This window comes from Protopterus annectens, chromosome 1.part0 (genome assembly GCF_019279795.1).
Source record: "Protopterus annectens isolate FY-2018-M chromosome 1.part0, PAN1.0, whole genome shotgun sequence".
NCBI classification, from domain to species: Eukaryota; Metazoa; Chordata; order Ceratodontiformes; family Protopteridae; genus Protopterus; species Protopterus annectens.
In genome coordinates this window covers 62249924-62274567 of record NC_056725.1, presented here as the reverse complement: position 1 = coordinate 62274567, position 24644 = coordinate 62249924, and the positions used below count along the sequence as shown (strand labels likewise).

At 40.0% G+C, this 24644-nt stretch overlaps 1 protein-coding gene across 1 annotated transcript in view; it reads left to right on the top strand.

The window, feature by feature from the left end:
- AXL (AXL receptor tyrosine kinase) overlaps positions 1–24644 on the top strand; it is a 1440461-nt gene that overhangs the window by 635424 nt on the left and 780393 nt on the right. Inside the window, exon 5 of the mRNA XM_044083580.1 lies at positions 6694–6774. Within this exon, the coding sequence (XP_043939515.1) occupies positions 6694–6774 (81 nt within the window). The remainder of the gene's footprint in view (positions 1–6693; positions 6775–24644) is intronic.

The following is a 24644-nucleotide window of genomic DNA, read 5'->3' as shown; positions in this document are numbered from 1 at the left end:
CCCTGTTCTTAATCCCTATCTATGTGTGTGTTTTTGGGATTAATAGTGTGACTGTTTTGTGTGTGTGTATTTTTTTTTCTTAGACTATGTCTAGGGAAGGAAAGGTCTCAGGCTTCAAGAAGTGTGACTCGTGCTGTCAGAAGATGTTTCTGACAGACGGTCACACTTCTTGTGTTTACTGCCTGGGGCCTTTACACCTGCAGGACTCCTGTGCCATATGTCATTCTTTTAGCCAGAAAGTCCTGCAGGAGAGGAGGAACAAGTTAATCCTCCGTGGCTTATTAAAGCCAGAAGGTTCACCCACTAAGACTGGGTCGGGTAAACCTTCTAAGCCACCTAAGGTTCAGGCTACAGTGGTTAAGCCTTCCCCGGTGGAGAGAGGTGGCTGGAGCCGATCTTTCTTCTTCTGATGTAGTTGTGTCAGTTCCTACCGGCTCCAACACTCAGTCTACAGTTGCCTTGTCGGCTCCGGCTGGTGCCGACGTGTTATCCAGTATCGGAGCCGAAAAGTCTTCGGCTCCATCTGGACCCCAGAGGACGTCGGCTCCGATGGCTTCGTCCAAGAAGAGATCTCGGTCCCCTTCTTTGGAGTCGATTCACTCGGCTCCGAGGTCTCCTCTTTTGTCGGAACGGAGTCATCGGAGCCGATCTTCTAGATCTTCCAGGCTGTCTGACCACGATTTAGAGAGGGTGGTAATCAGGCTGTTGAAGTCACAGGCACTAGCCCAAATGCTCCATAGCCCATCTCAGCAGACTTCGGCTATTGCTCTTCCCCTTGAACTTCCTCCTCCAACTCTCCTCCAGAGTTCGGAACCGGAGCTTCTCGGGACAGTGACCGTGTCGGCGCCGGAGCCGATACATACCCTTTCGGCTCCGTCGTCTTCGGCTCCGATCTCCTCCATGAGACCTTCCTTGGAGGGATCCGGTCGTCGAGTTTCCCTTGTCGGCTCCGAGGGGGCTAGTGGCATCGGACCCTTGTCCGACCCCGCTCTCCCTCTCGGGGCTTTGGCTTTGGTAAGCTCGGCACCGACATCGGCCTCGGAGCCTTCTGTCTCAGTGGAGCCGGGAATTCCTGTTGCTTCGGAACGGGAGTATTCTGGTCTCCCTGGCAGGGGAGCCTTTGAGGTGATGAGGAGTGTCCTGGCACCTGAGACAGGTCAACGGTCCATCCCTTTAGCTCCTCCCTCTTCGGTGCCTGTTGATGTCTCTTGCCAGCCTCTTGCTCTCAGGCCCAGGGATCCATCGCCCCAGGTTTCCCCATTGGGAATAACTTCCTCTTCCGAGGTTTCTCCTGATCCTGCAGGGGAACCCCCTCGGAAGAGGACGTGTAAGAGGAAACACACAGACTCCCCTGAGTCTACAACATCTGATACCGACTTAGATGAGTCTGAGGGTTCCCCTCGGTCCCCCTCTGAGGATGTCTCCTTTTCAGACATCCTTGAACTCCTCAAACAGAGGGGGAACTGGCCTTCCATTGACCCCTCCGAGGATGAGTCGGTATACCTGGAGGCTTTTGGATCCCGACCCTCCACCTCCTGGGTGTCTCCACCTTTTGACCCACTCATGCAGGTAGTGGCTCGGAAGGCATGGGCAGCCCCGGATTCTGTGGAACCTGTCCCCAGGAGGCCATCCAAATTTATTACGGCCCCTTCAGACAAGCAGTTTTCTTCTAAGGGCGTCTCTGTGGATGCTATGGTGGTGGCGGCGGCCACCAAGAAGGAACTTGCGGATCCTTCCATGCCTGTCCATCCTCCTAACAAAGATTTTAGGACCATGGATAGGTATCCAATCATTCCTACGTGATGCCTTCATACATATCTATTTGACACGGTGTTGCGCATCTATATTATCTTTCTCATCTGATTTAACTTGAGACGAGCCCCATTGCAACAGGTCTGCAGTTTATTCCACATCTTTCCAATGGGCTGCTGTCAGTCTGATGTTCCTCTCCCTGTATGACCTCTAGAGCCTGCACACAACATTTGTTTAATGTACTGTTTATCACTGTATTTCTTCATTATCATCACACATTAGTGTCCTTACAAGCCAATTTATCTCACTTTTCATTATGTCTTACTAATTGTAGCCACCAGTTCTTGCCATATGCTTGGCTATCCTATATTTCTTCATGGCACTTTTTGAATGTATCTGGTAAACCCTTTCTTTAACATTTCTTTCTCTTCTATTCTTTTTGATATGTAATATGTCATTGCCATGCAGTCTTCCATCATGTCAAAAGCTGTCCAGTGTTTTTCCCAAATCTTCCTTCCCACAGCATTCTGCCAACCAGTTTATAGACATTATATATCACCCATCCACTATTGTGAATAGTGACTTGCTTTTCTAACCATTTTGCCTTGCATGTAACAGCTGAATATTTCAATCGCCCTTCTTTCTCTCTTCTTTGCAGCAGTTTAGCTCTGTAACAAATTACCTCTCAGTAAAGCATAACCTTTACTGTAAAATGTATTTCCACCTTTCTAAATATACACCCATCACCCTTCTTCCAATTCCAGTTAACCTCACCACAATCTTCAACCTTCTTCCTTGCCAAGTCATTAATCCATTTCTTAGGTTCTTAGACTCATGTTAATTTTGTAAACTTATTAGGCCTAGTTGTACAAGCTAAAGTATTTTTTACTGCCAACATAGCATTAATTTGCGGTATACCAAAAGTGTTCCCCTCCATGATCAGATAGATGAATCATCATGCCATGCCCTGTTCCCTGAGAACCTAGCCTAAGAATACATCTAATCCCACTGTATTTAGGAACTACTTGGTAAACCTTCTGACAGTCTCAGCCTGAAGAAATTCAAAAGTTTCCCATCCCATTGGACCAAGTGCATTGCCTATAACCCTGACTTCTATACCCACCTTAACTCCTTCATTGAAGCTTCTTTCTTATCCAGTACAAATATGATGACAAATTCAGTAACAAGAAGCTGTGGTGGAAACCTTGTATAAAAAAATCTAAAGTTGTTGTTTGTCTTTCGGCTTTTCCCAGTTAGGGATTGCCACAGCGGAACTCCAGTCCACTAATGATCGGCAGTAGATTTTTACGGTGCCAAGTTGCCAGCTCGACGCTCAACCTTCAACGAAGGTACGCCCATTCACGCATGTCTTTCGGAACGTCACTTGACCGTGGGGAGGACATACAGACTCCACATAGAAGGCACTCCCCGCACTCCAGCCGAGAATCGAACGGGAGAACCTCTTGCTGTGAGGCAACAACACTACCGCTGCACCACCGCAGATAAATAGCTTCTTGCACTGAGAAATAACCCCAAGTCCTCGAATTCTGTAAGAAAGTTCAAAAATGTCTGCAAACATCTCAAGAGTATGGTCAAAACTTGTAAAGCCAGTTATTATCTTAATATCACTACCTACACCAAAGACAACCATAAGGCATTCTTTAACTATGTTAGCAGTTTCAGAATTACTACCAGATAATGCACTGAACTAATTTCAAATGGCACCACCTTTTTCAAACTTAGGATATAACCGGCATACTTGCTTTGAAATTTAAACTTTTCACCTCCCTAGTTTTCACCCCCTGGCCCCTCAGCTACTGCCTTCCCCTAAAAATTACTTTTTAATAGTCCCAGATACTCTCTCTAAAACCAACACGACTAGCTCTATGGGTACTAACAATGTACCAGGCTGTCTTCTAGTCAGTACCAAGAATAGCCTCACAGATTCTCTTGTAAATCTACTTGATCTTAGCCTCTTTAATGTGTGCTTGAGGCTTAATGAATAGACAAGATAGTATCTCAATACAAAGGGGGGCATTGACCTAAGAAAATAGAATACCTGGTCTTACCACCATTGTTTGTAATGAAATGTATCATCACTTCCCTTCTAAAGAAGTATCCAGAATACCTTCAATTACTTGACCTAAACCAGTTTGGCTGGATAACGGACAGACTGTACACACTGTATACCTGGACCTGTCAGTCGTGTTTGATGCTATCCCACATTCTGGTATTATGCACAAATTCATCTGCTGAAATTTGTACCAATGTGTAATCCATGGAGTAGATAAGTGGCTCAAAAATGCAACTCAAACAGCAAAAGTTGGTGTCTCACACTCATAAAGGATCCCCTACCTGTGGAATAAAGTCTCAGCACATAGCAAACAAAGTAGCTCACTAACTCTCTCCAAAGTTAGCCTTGGTGAGTGGATGGGGATCTATAAATTCACGCCAGGACTGTGTACACAGACCTTTACAGAGAGCGGCCACAAGTAGTGTGCATTTCACTGGTGTAAAGCTGCTGCCTTTGCACCATTTTCATTTTACATATTTCAGTGTGACTCTTATTGTCCATCGTGTTTAATGGCCTTTCTCTCTCTCTTCACTGTAAATTCAGTAATTTTCCCATTTTCTTGTTCAGATTACATCTAGTAAGTGTAAATACTAAAGCAACCCCCTTCTTGCAAAGTTTTTGACCCAGTGAGACTAACTCAGTCGAGAAAAAAGTAATAGCAGTTGGTCTACAATGGGTGCATGCAGGAATGTGTCATCTACTGCTGCCTTACACTAATTACTGTCACTGCTTCCAGCAAACTCTGATTACTCTGCAGCAAACATTTACATCAGTTAACACCTTATAAAATATATGTTCCTTGATGAGGGGTGGTAACTGAATGTATGATTGTCAAGTGAAACCGAATTCGTTAACAAAAATAAATAAATAAATAATTTTGGATAAACATTATACTTACAACCCAGCACATCAGCAGTGTCAAGTGATGCATAAATTAAACAAAAATAAACTAAAAGCACAGAACCGCACACAATTGATAAATATTTCTGTTGGTATCTTGCACAGACACAGACACACCCTTGAATATATATTTATATATAGTCGACTCTAAAGTCAGTTTACTGTGAGGAAAAAATTAACACGTCTTTGTGCAGTACTGCAGTAATAACCACTGGGGAAAGAAATTACAAAAATCAGTTGTTTCCTAACAGTATTAGATGGTGTTTTTCAGCTGTTGATGCTGGACATATCACTCAGGTAAGGATCATGGTGGTTTGTTCAGTGACATAATTTTTAATGATGAGATCATAGATGTGTAGAATTGTTACTGTAGTATTTACCTCTCTCTAAACATTCCTCACAACCACCTTCTACATATCTCTTGTGTTTGAGTTGCATCTCTGAGCCAGTTATCTATCCCATGGATTACACATAGCATTGATATTTCAGCAGTTGAGCTTATGCATAATACCAGAATGAGGGCTAGCACATCCCCCAACTATATACACCAGCTCTGAGATTGCACTACAGTAGAAAAAAGGGCAAATTTTAAAAGGTTTTGTTTAGTTTACTTTATACAGAGTGGTACTTCCTTGTTGTTGGCCAACTATTACCTTTCGTTGATTTTTTTATGATGGTTTCACTCTGATGAAAGCGACATTCAAGGATTACTGTTCGTGGAATAATCATTTGATTTAGTTTTTCTGAACATAGACCCAGACCAGTCATAGAGTACAGTGCTCCCTTCGGTATGTACCTGACTTGGCATATACACCAACTAAAATGACCTCAGAGGTTCCTTACAAAAATATATATATATACAAGGTGTAACAAAGATTGCTGAGGGGTGCTCTATGCCTGGCTTACAAAACATCTGCAAACCCCACAATTATGAATCTTTTTACATACTCTAAGTCAAACCGTACCAACAATACAAGGCCTAGGGACCTGAATTTTGTCTGTGACTTAAATAGAACATGCTGGAGAGACAGGTATGTGTCCCAGATACTGCCCCTCCTATGGAACAAGCTTCCCATCCATGTGAAGCTGAGTATGTCTGTTTCCCAATGTAAGCGCAACCTAGACCAGTGGGTGGGGAATAGAAAATTTACAACGGGCCTGTCATCCATGTCTATTATGGACAGAGGCCGCTTTCTGGCCCTCAGTGTCCTGTTTAGGTACAGGACATCATTATTCTTTTGGGAAAACTTGGCCAGGCTTAAAAAGGCCCTGTGAGTTCTTAGTTTATTAACAAATCTATGGATCTGTGAGAGGTTAGTTAAGAGAGATCATTTTGCAACAAATTACATAATTTTCATTGAGAAAATAAAACTTTCTAATGACTAAATAGTGTTTTGTCCAGGTCTTCTTTTCTTGTCATAAGTCTTGCAGTATAAAGAAGCACAATTGTGTTGGCAGGTCAGGTTGCAAAATACCTGCGAATAGTTGTGACAGAAATGCAGAGCAACACTACAGCACCTAAGTTTCTACATTACTAATTTAAGACTGAAGTATTGATTATGCTGTATAATTAAAATGGTGAAACAGATTTTTTTTTGAATACTTGAAAAGTTAAGTTTACAAGTATTTCATATGGAGCGGTTGAACTGTTTTATACCTAATTTTTTGTGCATGCTTTATCCTTTTTTTTTTTTTTTTTTTTTTTTTTTTGTCTTGGGCCATTGTTTGCATGCTGATTACATTTCTGAGTACAGCTTTAATGTATGTTCCCAATGCCATTTCTTTCCACTACACTGTACAGTACTGTGCATATTTGTTAACAGTGTCTAATAAAATGGAAAGTATAATATGCTACCTAGAATGCTGTTATAAAATAAAGCCATAATTATCAAAGGTAGCATAATAATTATAGCAGGTTTCTCTCACATTGTTACTAACTCCTACTGTTTATTTTTGTTGCTGTTTAGGTCTCAATAAGACCTCTACGTTCTCATGTGAAGCTCACAATGCAAAAGGTGTTACAACATCGAGGACAGCTGTGGTGAGAGGTATTTATCCCTAAAACTGTTTGAAGCAATGCTATTATGTGTGCATATGTACTGATTACTTGTAAAACTGCACTGAGATTTATACATTCATATGAATGAGTGACCACAGAAGCAACATTATGGCTTCACAGTACGCAGCATGTGTTCCATTTGTTATGGTAAAGGTATGAGAGACGCACTTAAATACAACAAAAAATAGTTTTAAAGGCTTAGCTGGCACTCTTGGTGAGGTACTTTTGGGGTCTCTCCAGTTGCTGCAGGTGTCTGGTAAGGTACATCCCAAAAGGGGCATTGTATTCAATTATGGGTCTGATGAGTGATGAGTAGAAGGGCACAATGACCTCTCTTGATCTAGATGTGAACCCTTTCATGATAAGGTGGGCTATATAGCAGGTCTTTCTAACCACTTTGACAACGTGATTATCAAAGGAGGGATTACTATATACGTTGGTCCCCAAATCTCTAATTACTTCTTCCGTACTTAATGGATTACCACCTATGTGGTAATTTGTGGGCACCTTGTTTTTCCCAAAGGGGATGACTATGCACTTTTTAGCATTTAGCTTGAGGCCGTGGCTCTGGCACCAAGCATCTGTCTCTGTGAGACCCTTTTGGAGGTTGCTTGTGTCAGCTGGAGATTCGATTATGGCCCCCAGTTTGCAGTCATCTGCGAAATTTGTCAGCCATAATCCCCCGTGTTAGCCTGAACCTCAGAGAAGTATATACTGAACAAGAGAGGTCCCAGAACTGAGCCGTGTGGGACACCACTTGTAACTGGTTTGGATTTGGACATGGCACCTGAGATTCTGACCATGTTTGCAACCCATCTTGTGATATAGGGGTTGATATTTAAGCTGGTAAGCTTATTTATGATGCCCAAGTGGGGTATTGTGTAGAAAGCTTTTGCGAGGTCCAGGTAGGCTGTGTGGACTACCTTGCCCTCATCTATGGCTTTGGTAACTGTTTCAAAGAAATCAACTAGGTTTAAGAGGCAAGATCTGCCCTTAACAAAGCCAAATTGGGTAGGGTCCAGTGTCTGGAGGCTCCCAATGTCTTTGTTTATGAGTTCCATGATAATACACTCCATAGCTTTACAGACCAGACTAGTCAGGCTTATATATATAGTTAGTTTCCGGGGTCTGTTGTGGCACCACCTTTGTGGAGTGGGACCACTGTAGCTGTACACCATTCTTTGGGTATATATCCTGTAGTAAGGCTAAGTTTGAACAGTGACTTAATGTGAGGGTTCAGTTCTTCTTGGAGCTCATGTAAGACACAGCCTGGGACACCGTCCGGTCCCATAGATGCTGTGTTTTTTGCTTTGGAGAGGGCAGCTTTCACCTGTGCATCTGTGATGTCAGGGAGGTTACATTCAGTTGGGATAGGCATTTGCTCCTTTGGGGGGGGGGGGGTGAGAAGTTTGCGCTGAATCAATCTGCCAGGATGTTGGCTATATCTGTAGGTTCAGTATATTTTGTACCGTTATGCAACAATTCAGAGCATATCTGGGAGTTTCTGCCCATGTTCCTGACATAACTAAAGAAGGCCTTGTGATTATCTTTAGTGTCTAGGGCAATTTTTCTTTCGAAACTGGCCTTTGATGATTTTATGAGGGATCGAAGTTTCTTGCTAATACTGATCAGAGATGCCTTCCCTTTTTGGGATTTTGCTCTGTCATATAGTAGCTTCCTCCTTCTGTTGTTTAGCTTATTTATGGCCGGGGTTCACCAGACCGGTCTCCTGTTTTTGGAGGAGTGAGTCTTGGTTTTATTTGGGATAGCACGATCCATGCATTCCTGCAGGTGCTCATAGAATGCATTTGTAAAGGATTCTGTGGATTGGGTTGTATTATCCTCTGGCCCAGGGGCTTTGAAGGATTCCACCACAGTCTTGAGAAGTGCAAAGTTGGCTTTTGAGAAATTCTTTACAGTGATTTCCTTGGCTGGGGGTGGGGACGGGATATGGATGTCCAGGGAAATTTGTTTATGGTCTGATCTTACCAATGAGGGGTTTACCTCTGGTGTGGAACATAGAGTCTCCATGTTGGTGATGACCAGGTCCAGTATGTTGCTCCCTCTTGTGGGAGTGGTGACCAGTTGTTCCATTGCATTAGAGTTTATAAATTCAAGGAACCACTGGGCGAGGGTGTTTGGGCTTGAGTATTTTTCCCAGTCAATGTTTGGGTAGTTAAAGTCACCCAATAACATAGTGTTTGGAGAGACTTCATATTCTCCAGTGTTCTCAGGAATGCCAAGTGGGGTTCCTGTAATAGGGAGGGTGTTCTGCAGCAGGCTACAAACTGAAAGGCAGTTTTGCCCGCTGTTAGTTGCACATGGATGGTTTCCGATGCTTCGTGCAGTGCCACTAACCTGGAGGTGTAGGTATCTTTGATGAATATAGATACTCACCCTCCTTTTGTGCTTCGGTCCGAGTTTTGGGGCCGAAACGCATGGTATGAGTTATAACCTGGTAGTGCTGGGGTGCTCTCAGGAGCCTTGAACCAGGTTTCTGTTACTGCACAGACATTGATTTTCTCCATACTGAGGAGAGCCTCGAGTGCGTGCATCTTGAGGTTTAGACTTCTGGCATTGAGTAGCATTACCTTTAGTTTTTTTATCCTTGGGTTGTCTATATAGGTGGGTTTGTCCTTTGAGCCTTGCCTAAAAAAGGCACTATGGGGGTGGCAAGAGCCTTGGCCAGTATACGAAAGCCTAAGGGTGACAGGTGCAAGCCGTCCCTAGCGAAGCAACGTGGCTTGTCCAGCATGTCATCCTAGGCTGACAGACACTGGATCCCCTTTGAATGACACCAATACTTTAGCCAATTGTTGAAACTGATCATTTTGTCTTTATACTGTGGCATAATTCGTGGTGAGGGCAAGATGCTACTCAAGGTCAGGGTCATACCAGCCTGGGCTACATGGTCAGAGAGCTCCTCTATGTCTTTTTTCATGTAGTCCAGGGAGGTACGTCTCAGGTCATTCACACCAGCATAGACAATGACGGAGTCGTACTTGTACTTGCTTTGGAGTGACCTGAGTGCTTGCGTTATGTGGTGGATCCTGGCACCCGACAAGCAGCTTACAGTGACCTTCTCCTTGTTCAGTCTGGTGAGCGGGACGTCAGTGTGCCGGACAACAGAGTCCCCCATAACCAAGTGTATTTGGTGCGTTGTTTGGCCTTAAGGGCTGTGACTGTGAGGTACACACTGATTTTGTAATATATATGATTTGTGGGTATTGTTGAGGGGTGGCTGCTGCTTGGATATCTGCTTAGGAGGTCTTTGCTGTTTGGGCAGATTTTTATTTAGAGCTTCCGAGTATGTTTTTGTGTGTTTATGTGTTGGGTATGCAGATGCAATAGGTCTGTTTGAGACTGGATTTGTGGTGTGGGTGGTTACCCTTTCCTCCTGACTGACTGTGCCAGTCTTGGGTTGAGAGAGCTCTGCCTCCAGTTTGGCTGTGTAACTGCATCTCTCACATGTATTAGAGTTTGTTGGAAGGAGGAGAGAGTTGTTTGTGTACATAAGGCAATTGTAACATTGCCTCAAAATTCCAAGATTCACCAGCTGGACTGGAGAGTAACCTTGAAACTGACCCTTGGACATACCAGATTAGTATAGGGAACTGTTTTTTTACTGATCAGATTAGGGAAGGGAACTGATTTTTCACTTGATCAGGAAGGACCAACCGGGAGCCTAATACTTATGAGAATTCAAGGAGGGTGTAGTGCTTTAGTTAGTTAGTGTTTCCTTATAAGAGCTGAGCAAGTGCACGGCTTTAGAAAGGAATAGAGTGATTACTTTGAGAGTTTGAACAGTTCTAAGGGAAAAAGTGAAGAGCAGACTTTGTGGAGCCTGGAATAGTTTAAACCTGTTTAGGTGGCGCTGCCCGATGCTGCTCAGTGCGCAAAACTGCGCAAAGAGAGAGTTGTAGGGTTTTAAGAGAGAGAGATCAAGGAGTTTAGAATTGACCCACAAAATCCAATAAAACTACAGCTTCTAGGTAGTAACCACTCCTCCAGGGACAGACAGGCTGTTCAGTGTTAACCACACCCACTGGTGAACACAGAGACTTCCCTTTAGCCCAAGCAAGCACTGGCCTTCTAGAAACTTCCAAACAGTTCAGAACAGCAAATCTGTAACTGAACTTTCTTAACTTTCAGAAAGTGGGAAAAAAGCAAGATTTTTTTTGTTTTTTTTTTCTTTTGATGTGTACCAAGTACTGTTACTGTTACAGATATAAACTTTAGCAAGCTGGAAAATGCCAAAAAGTAGGCGGCAAAGCATTAAAACTTAACAAGAAATCAGAAGCAAATACTTAAAATCACAAAAGTGGCTCCTTTTCTTCTCTCAGCATTTTTTCCCCTTGGTAGGTGCTTCAGCAACAACTAGCAAGCCTGAAAAGATGCCAAAACCACGAGGCAGCTGGGTTTTAAGAGAGACAGATCAAGGAGTTTAGAATTGACCCAAAATGGCCAATAAAACTACAGCTTCTAGGTAGTAACCACTCCTCCAGGGACAGGCAGGCTGTTCAGTGTTATCCACTCCCACTGGTGAACACAGAGACTTCCCTTTAGCCCAAGCAAGCACTGGCCTTCCAGAAACTTCCAAACAGTTCAGAACAGCAAATCTGTAACTGAACTTTCTTAACTTTCAGAAAGTGGGAAAAAAGCAAGATTTTTTTTTTCTTTTTGTTGTAGTTTAAAGGTAGAAGAGATACACAAGCAGCAAAATAATCACAACAGTGCAATAAATGACCACACACTTGAGTGCTAGGCCAAAATCAGGTAAAAAGCAGTTTTTAGAGGAAAAAAAACGATTTTAAATTAAGTGCAACACAGGAAATGCAGTAAACAGGCTCTAGATGTGTACCAAGTACTGTTACTGTTACAGATGTAAACTTTAGCAAGCCGGAAAATGCCAAAAAGTAGGCGGCAAAGCAGTAAAACTTAACAAGAAATCAGAAGAAAATACTTAAAATCATAAAAGTGGCTCCTTTTCTTCTCTCAGCATTTTCTCCCCTTGGTAGATGCTTCAGCAACAACTAGCAAGCCTGAAAAGGTAACTGGCTTTTTATAGAGTGATACAGTGATACTCACAGAGAAGTGAGTTTGTATTGTATCAGCAGATGCTGTTAGAGATGGTCTGGAGTGTGACAGTGTTTTTCTTGGAGGCAGAATCAAAGCTCATATTTATGTTGAGGAAGGAGAACTACTTTGCCAGTGGCTGCTCTAGCAAACAAAAAAAAAAAAAAATAGGTCACCACAGGATCTAAACATAAAAGTAAACATGTTTCAAAAGATGTAGTGAAATAAGGAATTAAGACTTAATAGAAATGCAGTGTTGGAGCAACTTAAAATTGCATCCAAAATACCAGACATTGAGTCCAGATGTAGGTTTTCCAAGCCTCAGGTGACAGTTGTCCATAGGCCATTTTCATTAAAAGGGTCGAGGTAAAGAGTAATGTATAACTGGACAGCTATTCAAAAGTTCACTCTGATATTAACTGGACTAGCCCTTAAGAGGGGGTGGTACTGTCTAGGATGGGAACTGGCTTAGCAGAATGGTCACAAGCCTTAGTAGCCTTGACCTTTCTATGAGGCCTATGAAAGCATTAGAAGAGAGTTTAACAAACCTTTACCCTGAGTATTGAAACCTAAACCTATCTAGACATAGCACTGGCTTTGAGCATGAAAGGGCACATTTAAGAAGTTTTTCAACCACAATACAAAGCACTCCCATAACCTAAGGATTACTTACATCCCTGACAAAGGGAATCACTGGCAACTCCAAAGGTGAGACCCAGTACCTCCTGCATATTAGTTGTGTCTTTCGGCTTTTCCCAGTTAGGGATCGCCACAGCAGAACTCCGGTCCGCTAATGATTGGCAGTATGTTTTTACGTGCTGGCTTGCTGGGCCTAACGCACAACCTTCAATGAAGGAACGCCCACTCATGCATGTCGCCACACAGAAGATGCACTAACTGAGAATGGAACGGGCAACGTCCAACTGTGAGGCGACAATGCTACCCAGTTAATTGTGAATGTAGGGGAGTTTCTTTAGCAAAGTGATATTTCTTATAAGTGCATTTAGATGTTCCAAGCCAATATTAGAAAGCCATGATTGCGTAGAGTGTACTGCTTCATCTGTGCAAGGAGAGGTAAGACCAGTGCAGAAGAAAAGCCCATAACTGGTAGATGACAGCCTGCTTAAAACTACCTTACTAAACTGAGGAAACACAAATTATAATCTTATTTACTAGTGATTATTTAGGGGAGACCTAATAGTTTATACAGGATTACTAACTTTGAAGCTCAACTTGTTTGAACAGGTCGTTCTTTCATGTTCACATTTTACCAGAGTACTGGGCAAGTTGTCGTATTGGTAACTACTGCATGCCATGCTAGAGCTACAGGAGATTTTACCCATTTAGGGCCAGTCTAATTTCAGAGATGTACCTAAAATGAAAATGTTTTTTTCACAGAGTGGGCATCAGTCATTATGTGAAAGCAATCAGTTTGACTTAAGTGTAGTATATGTGTGGTTAAAAAAATAATTGCAGCATTTTACTTATGAACAGTTTATGTAACTTAAGTAAAAACCATTATACTATATCAGAAGGGCAGTCTTACTGGAATCTTTGCAAGATCATGGCCACTGAGTCTTGTGACCATTCTGATGTGCCAGTTCCCATCCTAGATAGCACCTTCCCCTTTAAGGAGGACTAGTGCAGATAAGATCAAGGTGAACTTATGAGTAGCTTCAGTTATCTAGGTCTGATTTGAATGAAGCTAGTGTGTGTCACATTGCTTTATCTGCAGGGGGAGTCTGTTTAAGAGACACGGGAGCTGCTGTGTAATGAAATCTGTCTGTCCACCTTGTTTTATTGACATGCTAAAGCAGGTTTAGACGCTTTGTGCAAAAGGAAATGAAACTAGTATTTTGTGGTACCTCATAAAACTGAAATCATGACTGTTTTGACTTTTAGAAAGGATTTATTGTTATTAGTATTCTGTAGTATTTCTCTTGTAAAACTCTTCGGATACAACTCGCAACAGGCCTACATATTTTTCATTTTTCTCAGAGGCAAACACATAAAATGATAACAGGCAAGCTAGTAGTCAGTGTTTATATGTAAAACTGAGATTTTCCAAGCATCTGTAATATTCAGACTGAAAAAAGCATTTGTGGAAACCTTAAACCACAAGCTGCTGTTGATTTTTGTGACATTTGTTTTGCAAGAGACATTCCAGTTAGGTTTGATTAGGTAATTAGCCCTGTATCATTCCCATTAAATTTCATGAAACTGTTCAAACAATTTCAGAGAGGCATCCCTTTATAAACATAGGGCAAAAAATAACCAAAAACAATCATTAGCTCAGAGATGGCCTTCTGTAAAACCAAGGTGTCAAAATGGAACAGATATTTGGAAAGGTAGATGAAAAATACCAAAAATGTGAGAGACATAAAAAAAGTTACCAAAAGTGAAAATGTTGTGGCTGTGGGATGAATGTTCTTATTTGAATTGTTGAATGTACACTGGACAGGCACTGTTTAACAGCTAATGAAGTAACTGGTATCCATATTTTCGGTGGTATAACCTTGGTGTTGCTTTTAAAGGAGGCGATTGGGGATTAATGTCCAAAATTAAGAATCACATCTGAAGTGTATGTATTCCGCCTTTGCTATTCCAGGAGTAATAATCCTTGTACAACAGTTTTTTTATATTAGTTCCTTAAAATATGAACATTCCCAGCTGTTTTCTCTCAAGTATAATTCAGAAGTAAATTAAGTCAGTTTGTATACTTTTATTCTCTTAGACATCCTGACATTTGTGAGAAGGAAATTACTTGGGCCTTCATTTGGCAGTAACACAACCACCTTTACACCTCTATGGTGTTTATCCAACAGAAGGTTACTGAAAGAGCAGTGAAAGTTGCAGTCGTGGTAATCACTGGGTCTGGCAGGGGTGGGTGGTGCTGCGGACATTGTGGTTAGTTGTAAGGTGCTGGCAACATACAGGAAACATCCTGGAGCAGAGACTGCCAACCAACCAACTACAGCTTGTACTTCTTCTCATCACTGTATGTTTCACAGGGACATGGTGCAAGTCTGTCTGTTCAGTCACACCCACTTTGTTAACAAATATGAAGAATGGAAATAATGCAGTTTTTTTGCTTTTTGGTACGGTTACTTTTTTGGGACACAAGCAACACCCCCCCCCCCCCACATGCAGGAGGTTTCACCCCATCTCCACTCAGATGTAATGTTTTTCAACTTCATGTATTTATGCTTTTCAGCAAAAGGAGCAAATCCTAATCACACAGATCTTATTCAGTAAAAGAGCCTTTGAACCAGTGGCTGTTATCATAGAGTCATAGGAGATTACTGGGCTATCGACCTGGAGGTCATTTTAAGCTTAGCTGTTTCAACCCAATGTAATACCATAGAGATTAGTCAATACCCAAGGTTGCATTTAATGATGACTGCCCATACCGAGGAGGTTTGTGGGTGCTATCCCCAGTAAGAATTTATGGCGCCCCATCCACTTGTCCAGGTTTCTCTTGAACAGTGTCATAGAGGTGCTATGTTTCACATGAATTGGTAGCCTATTCCAAAGACATGGCAGTCGCTGGGAGATAAATCTGTCCCTCCAGTATGTCCTATTTAAGTCGCAAGCCATATTTAAGTCCCTGGAGTGGGTAGCCCTAGACCCATTTCATTTATGGGTATGCAGTAAGCTCATTAAGTTTGGGTCTTGGGTTGCTCTATAGGGCAGGCATAAGTCTCCCCTAAGAAGTCTATATGATACTGGAGTATAGTGACAAGGATTTTAGTCAGTCCATGTAAGGCACATGCTAGAGACCCTTGATCTTCTTTGTTAGAAACCTCGGAGGTCTCTCTAATTGCTGTAGATGCTTAGTATGGTACACACCGAATGGGGCATTATACTCAGTTATGGGCCTGATAAATGACAAGTATAGGGGTGATAACTTCTTTTGCTGTCAAGGCGATGCCTTTACTAGTCAAGTGAGCTATGTGGAAAGCTTTTCTTACAGTGGTAGGCACATGATGGTCAAAGTTAAGGTTCACGGTCAACCTGTGATCCCATGTCAGTGTGAAGTGACATTGTTTGTGCTGAAGGAGTTGCTGGTCTGTGTGAGACCCTATCTTGACTACAGGTTTCTGGTTGTAACTGGTTCTGATTTCTTTCCATTTTGGTCATTCCATAAACTGCCAAGCACTTTTATGTTAATCATATATTTAGACATTTCCGATACCCGATGTACAGTAGTGATCCTTATCAGCATAACTTATATTTAATCAGCTGTAGTAGTACATCAGAACAGCTAAAGCTCCATAGCTCCATGTACTACAAAGAAATAGAAATGAGTATTACTGATCAGTATAGTTGCTTGTTTATAACCAGTAATTGCCATATCCTTCCTGTTATAAAAGTCATAGTTTCTTGGGTGATTACTAGGCTAATGACCCCAGGTAGTCCTTTTAAAGCCTAGACATGCTTCCCAAATTTCCTAAATGTATCTGACAAGGTTGGATACCCTGTTTTTTTTTTTTTTTTTTTTTAGGGGGTATATGTATATCTAGATATCTATATGTATCTTTCTCTCTCCAGATTATATATATGGAGCTATTTAAAAACGTCGATTTACCAGAACATCGATGTTTGCAACAGCGAGACCACAACGTTGAAACTCCAGGAAACTAACCACTGGACCTCCAAGAACTTAAGTACGAATGAAATCAACTGAAACCCACCAACACGGGGGGCTTTGCCCCACCCCCACACCATACACATACCCCACTAACCAAGTATACCAACTCCGAGATCATACTACTGTGGAGAACAGGGCAAAAGTCACCATGGTGGCGCAGTGGTTATTTTCCCAGAGTTAACATGCGACATTCTGGGAGTTTGCTGTTGTGAACGTCAACGTTAATGCTCTGGTAAGTTGACGTTTTTAAGGGATCCTCTCTCTCTAAATATATATATATATATATATATATATATATATATATATATATATATATATATATATATATATATATATATATATATATATATATATATATATATATATAGATAGATACATAACAAACACACACACACACACACACACACAGATACATAACAAACACACACACACACTTAGACATACATAGGCTTGGGCATGGGTTAGAAAGTAGAGGTTTCACCTCATGCTTATAGGTCTTGCCCTTGACAGAGCAAATGATTGTGTCCTTTTAATGGGCAAGTGAGTAGTGTTATTAACTTGTGCAAACCCTATGCTAACCATAGTAGGAATGCAATTCTGTGCCAGGTCCTTAAAGATAAAGTACCTGAAATTGTGTATGTTGCTGAGCTGAGTTTGAGGAGCAGTACTGTCTTTGCATCCCATTTTGAGACTACATCTTGTTAATAAAGATGTATTAGGATGTTAAAACATAACTCTGCAATGTGCTGAAGCAGAGCCCTCTTCAGGATCATCTGCTCTGCATTGTGCCTGTTGAGCACTGGGAGGGGCTCTGGCTCCCCTGCATACCTGAAATAAATTAAGTAGCTAATTAGAAAATTAATGAAATTAGCTACACTTTTGTTCATTTTCTGTTCATAATATCCACTGTCTGACAGATGTATTTGTATTGCTGGTAGGCAAGTCATCCAATTACTTCTTTGTCAGTTTTAATAGATTGCACAATTTCTATACAGGTCATTTCAAACATGGTAATAAAGTGATAATATTGATGACCCAGAGCAAAGCATAGCATTGCTGTGGTTAAGTTGGTTGCACCAAATTTTACTTTTAGTAAGCAAATGTAATCCGATACATAGGTGCTTTGATATCTGTTTATGGAGTAATAATCAGATGTTGCCATTTGTCATACTTTTATCTCAGTTGTCTCAGCCCAACTACCACTAAGCTCTATTCACAACTACCATTCACATGTTACTCCTACATAATATTTGGGTGGAGCAGCATGAACGTCACTGTTGATTGCGTCAGGAATTCAGTGCTCAGCCTTTTTAGTCGTGCGTGGAAGCAAACAATTCAACAGCAATGGCTTTGCAGGATGGGTAAATCATTGAATTATAGTGTACCGAGTTTGCCTGCTTCACAGTGCTAGCTTGTTTTTAACTGTAGCTACTTTGGCATGTTGGGTAAGATTCATTGTTCAGAGGAACTAAATCAGTTTCCATGCTGCTGTATCCCCTAGTTAATTAACCTAAAATGTGTGCAACATTTCTCATGACATTTTTCCACATGGCCTAAGCAGGCATTGTTGCATGGAATTCTACTGAATGCTGAATTCAAGTAGCATATAAATACTTTTTCTTACCACCTTACACTTCAGCTGTAAACATCCAGTACTGTTTTTGTGACTGTTTTCATAAATAAATGCTGAATAATATTCTTTTGTAAGGCACACCCAACAGCCTGAATTCGTTTCTTTTGTGGGCCAGTAACTACTTTGAGTGAACATGTGCAGAGAATCACTCAGCTTTATGAAATGTGGCTGATGTGATTCACTTGTTTATAGCAGTTGTGGCTATCCAATGGTCATACTGGATAAGTGACTAAGGAGCTATTTATAGGTAACTCGCACAAGTGGTATGAATTATAGTTGTAATGCTGTATAGCAAGTAAGAGACAGAGAGCAGGAAATATTTAACTGAAATGATGGATAACAGAGCTGCTAGAAATCATTCCAGATCTTAGCGTTTTCAGTCTGAGGAAAGACTGAATCATTCAGTTTACTGTACTTTAGCATATATTATCATGTTAAATGTTTCATAATGTGAAATTAAAAACTTTAGATATAATTACAAAGAGACCTAACTTTAAACATGTTAACATTCTCTAGTAAATTGCCTTTCTATTCTTTTTTCCCCAAACTTTTCTTATGTCTTCTGATTGCATATTATATTTACCATGCAATATTTTATATGCCCTACTAACTATCCCTTTTTTAATAGCAGTTTCTGCTCTAGACTCAACTAAAAGCTCTATCAGAGCAGCTCTTTCATTTATCATTCCTCTATCCCTTTTTCTTTGCCTATACTGTGTTATCAATTTCTGATGGTGTCCGACCTGAAGTCCAGACTTCATCTTAACATCATGTCACTCTATTAACATCCCTGTCAACTTATTTGTTCCCAGTTTGTTTATTCCTTTGCTAATTTCATCCATTGAATTCCCTGTCTTGCTTATTTTCTGTACATTCTACTTCCAAACGTACCTAATGGTAAGATCTTATAACCTGTACGTTTGTGTCCTAATTGTACTAACCTTAATGGCAGTTATGCAGCAAGGATCAATGGGACTTGTTAACTGAGTTTTACTTGGTTTACTGACATTTAATTTCGCATTTTAAAGTCTTGTTCAATACAGCATCATATGTTAACATATATATTTTCCTGTAGAATGACATCATGTATCCTATACTGGATGAATGAAAGGCTGTAGATTTGTATTCTATATTCAGTAGAAATAATGCATGTAAATAGCCTGTGGACATAACATGCATTGCCCTGTAGTCCTATTAAAAATGTCTGAAAGTATTGTTTTCATAGGAACCCTTTATCAAAAGCTGCTTTCATTGCCTTCCACGTACAAATTTAAATCTTTCAGCTACTCGAGTTGCCAGTGGGCAGGTTGTTGTTTGTCTTTGCATAAAGACATTTATTTGGCAAAGTCAGTGAACTGCTGTCTATTACAAGGTGGATTATTATCAGTCTTCCAGTCTAAAGTATGCTGAGTGAAGATAGCACATTGTCCATGACTGGTATAATAGCATCTGAAGATGTAGAATTGAGTAATTAAACATCACTTTTAAATATCAGTATTCCCCAATGTCTTTTTCTGTGGTATTGGGGATGGAGCCCTAACTATAATCCACATAACTTGGAAGTCTGTTAGCAACCAAGGCATAACAAGAGACCGCCATGACACCTTAATTATGGTAAGGCTAAACTTGCTCACCTGTTCCAGGGGTGTTGGTGGTAATGGGTCACATATCTTGTGAAGTAGATTGAAGCAGCGTATCTCTGGTGAGACAGGGAACTGACTGAGATGTGTCAGACATGCATGTAAGCTGGGCTATTAAGGATTAAATCACTTGTGTTAGCGAATGATGCACCCTCCCACTACCCATTGCACTGGTATCCACTGGCCATCTGATGAGAGGCACATATGCAGGTGTTAAGGCTTAGCAGGTAAACCTTTTTATGGCTGCTTATCTGATGGCTGCACTGCAGTTGTCACACACCTATGAGGATAGGATTGGAAATATCACAGTATAGGCAATGAAGGCAAAAGTGAAGCAAAAATTATAAATACTTGCAGTAGATAGTGGACCATAAAGATTATCACCGTATTCTGTCCATTGTTTTACTGACAGTTGTGACATCTGAAAACATATTGTTGTCTTGTACCAAGATACACATCATTGAAACATAGTCTGCGCATCTTTCAGGGAAGTTAGAAATCACTAAAGCATCATTTTCATACAGCTGTCAAAAATGAAAAAAACACTCTGTTACTAAGGCATTTGTTTTCAGTGTCATTTGATGAGTAACACATGCAGTTTGTGAAACTTACAGTAACCAAATGTAGTTTGTAAAACTCCTTACAGTAACCAAATGCAGTTTGTAAAACTCCTTACAGTAACTCTAGTACAGCTAGCTTGGTGCCACTCAAAACAAACTTTCCGGCACTAGTTACAGTAATTTCCATTGTAACATTTTTTCTTGAGAAGAATCATTCTGTATGTTATCTTGCACATTATGCCACAAAATAGCTTCATACAGTTCTTTAACCAGCTAAAGTACTGGTTCATTGTTTTGGCTGTAACTGCTAATATTAGAGCTTTGAAAACTGAACTGTATACAATGAATCTAATTTATTTATCTGCTTAAGATTATCCACACAACTTATTCACTCTCCATTGAATGTCTTCAAATAAAGCCTGCTATATTTCATTCCTTTTTGTACAAAACAGCAAAGTCATAAGGTCTTAGTCTTACTGATAGTTGTTTTATTCTCACAGGTGGTTTGGTGAGAAGGCAAGGAATGTGGAAAACGCATAAATATAGTTGCAAGGATAGAAAACTGGAATAATCTTATGTTGATCAAGATCGATGTCAGGAATGGTTTTACCCAATCGAATGTTTAGGTTAGCGAATACCTAAATGTCGAACTGGTAATATTGAAAAATTAAAACAGCGAACGGCCAATTTAATGTAGGGAATGAATTCCCTCGGCTGCAAAAAAAAAAAATTTTTAAGCCAAAATGAAGTGGGGGGCTGTGCCCCCCACATCCCCCCCAACTAAATATACCAACTCCGAGAGTGCTCTACAGTGGGGAAAGGGGCAAAATCAACATAACAGCCAAGGGAATTCTTTCCCTGCGTTAAATTGGCTGTTCTTGGTTTTTTGTTTTCACTATTACCAAATCGACGTTTAGGCATTTGTTAACCTAAACGTTCGATGAGGTAATAGCCCAAATTTTCAAGACACAGAAACATTCCTACAAGCCAGGCTCAGGCAAAGGATGGCCTCCTGTTTTAGAAGAAAGTCGTGGTCCACAAGAAAACACACAAACTGATGGGCCAAAAATACAAAATGCAGCCATATAGGTGAGAGAGTGAACAGAAGTTCCATATAGAAGATATACACAAAAATTAAAAGAGAAATTAGAGGAAAGAAAAAGCTGTCAAAAGCTTCAATTTGTGATCATTAATACACTTCATGAAAAACATTATTTAGACCAAGAATCCTTGGGCTATTTAGAAAAATGAATACAGGAAAGAAAGGGAGATCTGATATGGTACAGTATATATGCAAATGAGAAAGCCAAACTAATAAATACAAAAAAGCAACTCCAAAGATATTTGAAGAGAAATACAGGCAAAGGCACCCAGCTATGGAAATTTCACAATGCAAAACATAAGATCACAAAAGGAGAATGCAAAACATAAGATTAATAAAGTAGAAATGAAACAAATAGCTGAAGTCATGCAGTGCTAGCGAAGTGAAGGATTTAGTGTAGAAAGTCTAACACAGATTATGTCGCAGCATAAAGAAACAATGAATCCCCCAAATACGGAGAAACAGGAGAGGAAGAAATCTAAAGAAGAAATATGGACATGGGGAAAACAACAGATGTAATATGGTACAGTATTTATGCAAAGAAAATAGCAAAACTAATCAATACAAAAAGTAGCACTAAAGATATTTGAAGAAAAATACAGACAAAGGCATCCAGATATGGAAATGTATACAATACAAAAAAATAAATAAATAAGAAAACAAAGGGGGAAAGTAGAAAACAAGGATTCGTAATGGAGAAGTTAAAGAAATGGAAACTGAAGTTATTGATTACCTGCAAAGTGAAGGATTTATTGTAGAAAATCTGATTCTGGTAACATCACAGCATGTTAGAACAATGAGTCCCCATATTAAGGAGAAAATGGTGGAACAGTAAGCATTTGACCAGTTTCCGTATGAAGATACTTTGGAACCTTAATAGAAAACCAGTACAAAAGTTCAGTTGGAATTGCACAGCAAGCAAGGAACAGGAAATGGTGGCAACTCTGATGTAATCAATGTTGTGAAGTGATATATCAGTGAGTTCCTATATGAAAGAGCAATGGATGAAGCTGGAGACAATATGTCATATGAAGATATTATGAAACTTTCTGTAGAATGCCCACAGGAAATGGAGAACAAGCAATGTGCCCTTAGTTTAGAAGAAAATGATCTAAGGGAAGAGTTGTTAGATTTATTAGAGATGGATAGACATATTAAGATCAGTAAAAGAAATAGATTACAGAGAGTCAATAAGACCCCAAATGTTAGAAGTTTGGTAAAACAAACCGTAATCAAGACTGTTCACAGAAATTCATGTGATGTAACAGAAGTAAATAAGAAATATTACTGTACAGTTAAATTAATAACCGATAAAGTCTTACCACAAAAACACAGGGCAGTAAGAGAAAGGAAGGGAAGAAATCAAATGCCATCATGGAAGTATAGAATAGGGAAAACTATAAAACCGTTAAGACAAGAAGTGCCACTGTTAGAAGAGTACAGAAGAGGGAACAGATCAACAATATTACTTAGAAAGATACACATGATAAAAGCAATGCACAGTATCAGAATAGACTAGGATCTGTTGTGCACTCTTGCAAATAATCTAAAGACATCAGCACAGTCAGAAAAACTTAGAAGATATGCAAATAAATATAAAGGAAAAGTACAATTAAGCAATCCATTGACTATCCAAATAAGTTTTATGGAGACTTAAGAAATGAGGCAAAAGGAATAGAAAAAACATCAAAAAAGAACTAGACACATTTTGGAGAAATATCTATGAAGATCCTGTGGAACATAAGAAAGATGCTGAATGGATAGAAGAAGAAAAAGAAACATTAAGATGTTCAAACTTGTAGGATATGAAATGGGATGAAGTAACAACTAGACAAATTGAAACAATATTAAGAAAATTTCCTAAATGGAAAGCCCAGGCCCAGATGCAGTACCTAACTTCTGGTTAAAAGTATTAACATCTTTATGCAAAGTTTTAGTCCCGAGTCAGCACTATTTATATCAATTTGGTTAACAACAGAAAAAAAAACGATACTCCTCCTTATGAGTGAACCTGCAAGATATCTTAAAAATTATAGACCAATATCCAGTGATCTATGAAGTGTATACTGGAATTGATACTGATGGAGTTTATAGCCATTCAGAAGAAAACTCAAATATGACAATAGAACAAAAGTGTAACAAAGGAAAGTCATATGGAATAAAGGATCATTTGTTGTTAAAGTCATAATGGAGAATTATAAAAAGGGGAAGAATCTAACTATGGCATGGACAGACTACAAAAAGCATTTGGCAGCATTCCACAGTCATGGATAAAAGAGTCCTTACAGTTGTATAAGATACACCCTGCATTGATCAATTACATTACCGTGACCATGAAACAGTGGCATACCACTTTGCAAAAAAAGTCATGATATCCCAGGGGTAAAAAATTACAGGGGGATATTCCAGCATAACTCTTTGTCACTGGTACTGTTTTCTCTTGCCCCTAATCCATTAAGCTGTTTAATGAACAGATTAGGTCTTGGTTATAATTTGGCTCAGAGAAAACAACAACTTACAAAAGACTTCTCGTCTTCTTTTTGTGAAGGATTTAAAACTGTATAGTTCATCAACTTAAGAACTGAAAGCACAACTTCAAGTGGTCAAAACTTTCTCAGATGATATAAGAATGTCATTTGGTCTTGATTGATGCGCAAAAGCAACATTTAAAGCAGGAAAACTACATGACCAAGAAAATATCAGTCTGGAGCAGGGATGTGATATACAGGAACTTGTGTAGGAGGGAGTATGTAAATATTTGGGAATTGATGAAAGATGGACAATAAAACATGAACAAATTTTAGAATGCAAAAATTAATACTGAAAACAGCTCTGACATCTAGAATCAAAGTCCAAGCTGTAAAAGCTATAAACTAATTTGCTCTTCTTGTTTTAACTTACAGTTTTGAGGTGATTGACTGACCTCAAAAAGTATTGGACCAGTTTGACAGGAAAGCAAGAAATATTCTTCATGTTTATCAAATGATTTATAAAAATCAGTGTATACCAAGATTATATATATTCCCCATTCTGATGGAGATATGGGCCTTTTCAAAACTTATTTCATGTATAGATCTGCAGTCATAGGACTGCATACATATCTGCTGACCTCAAAAGATCTAAACAAAGTCAGTTTTAAAACCAGAGGAGAGCAAACCTTAGATGACTTCCCTGCGTAACTTAGCAAAAGCATATGA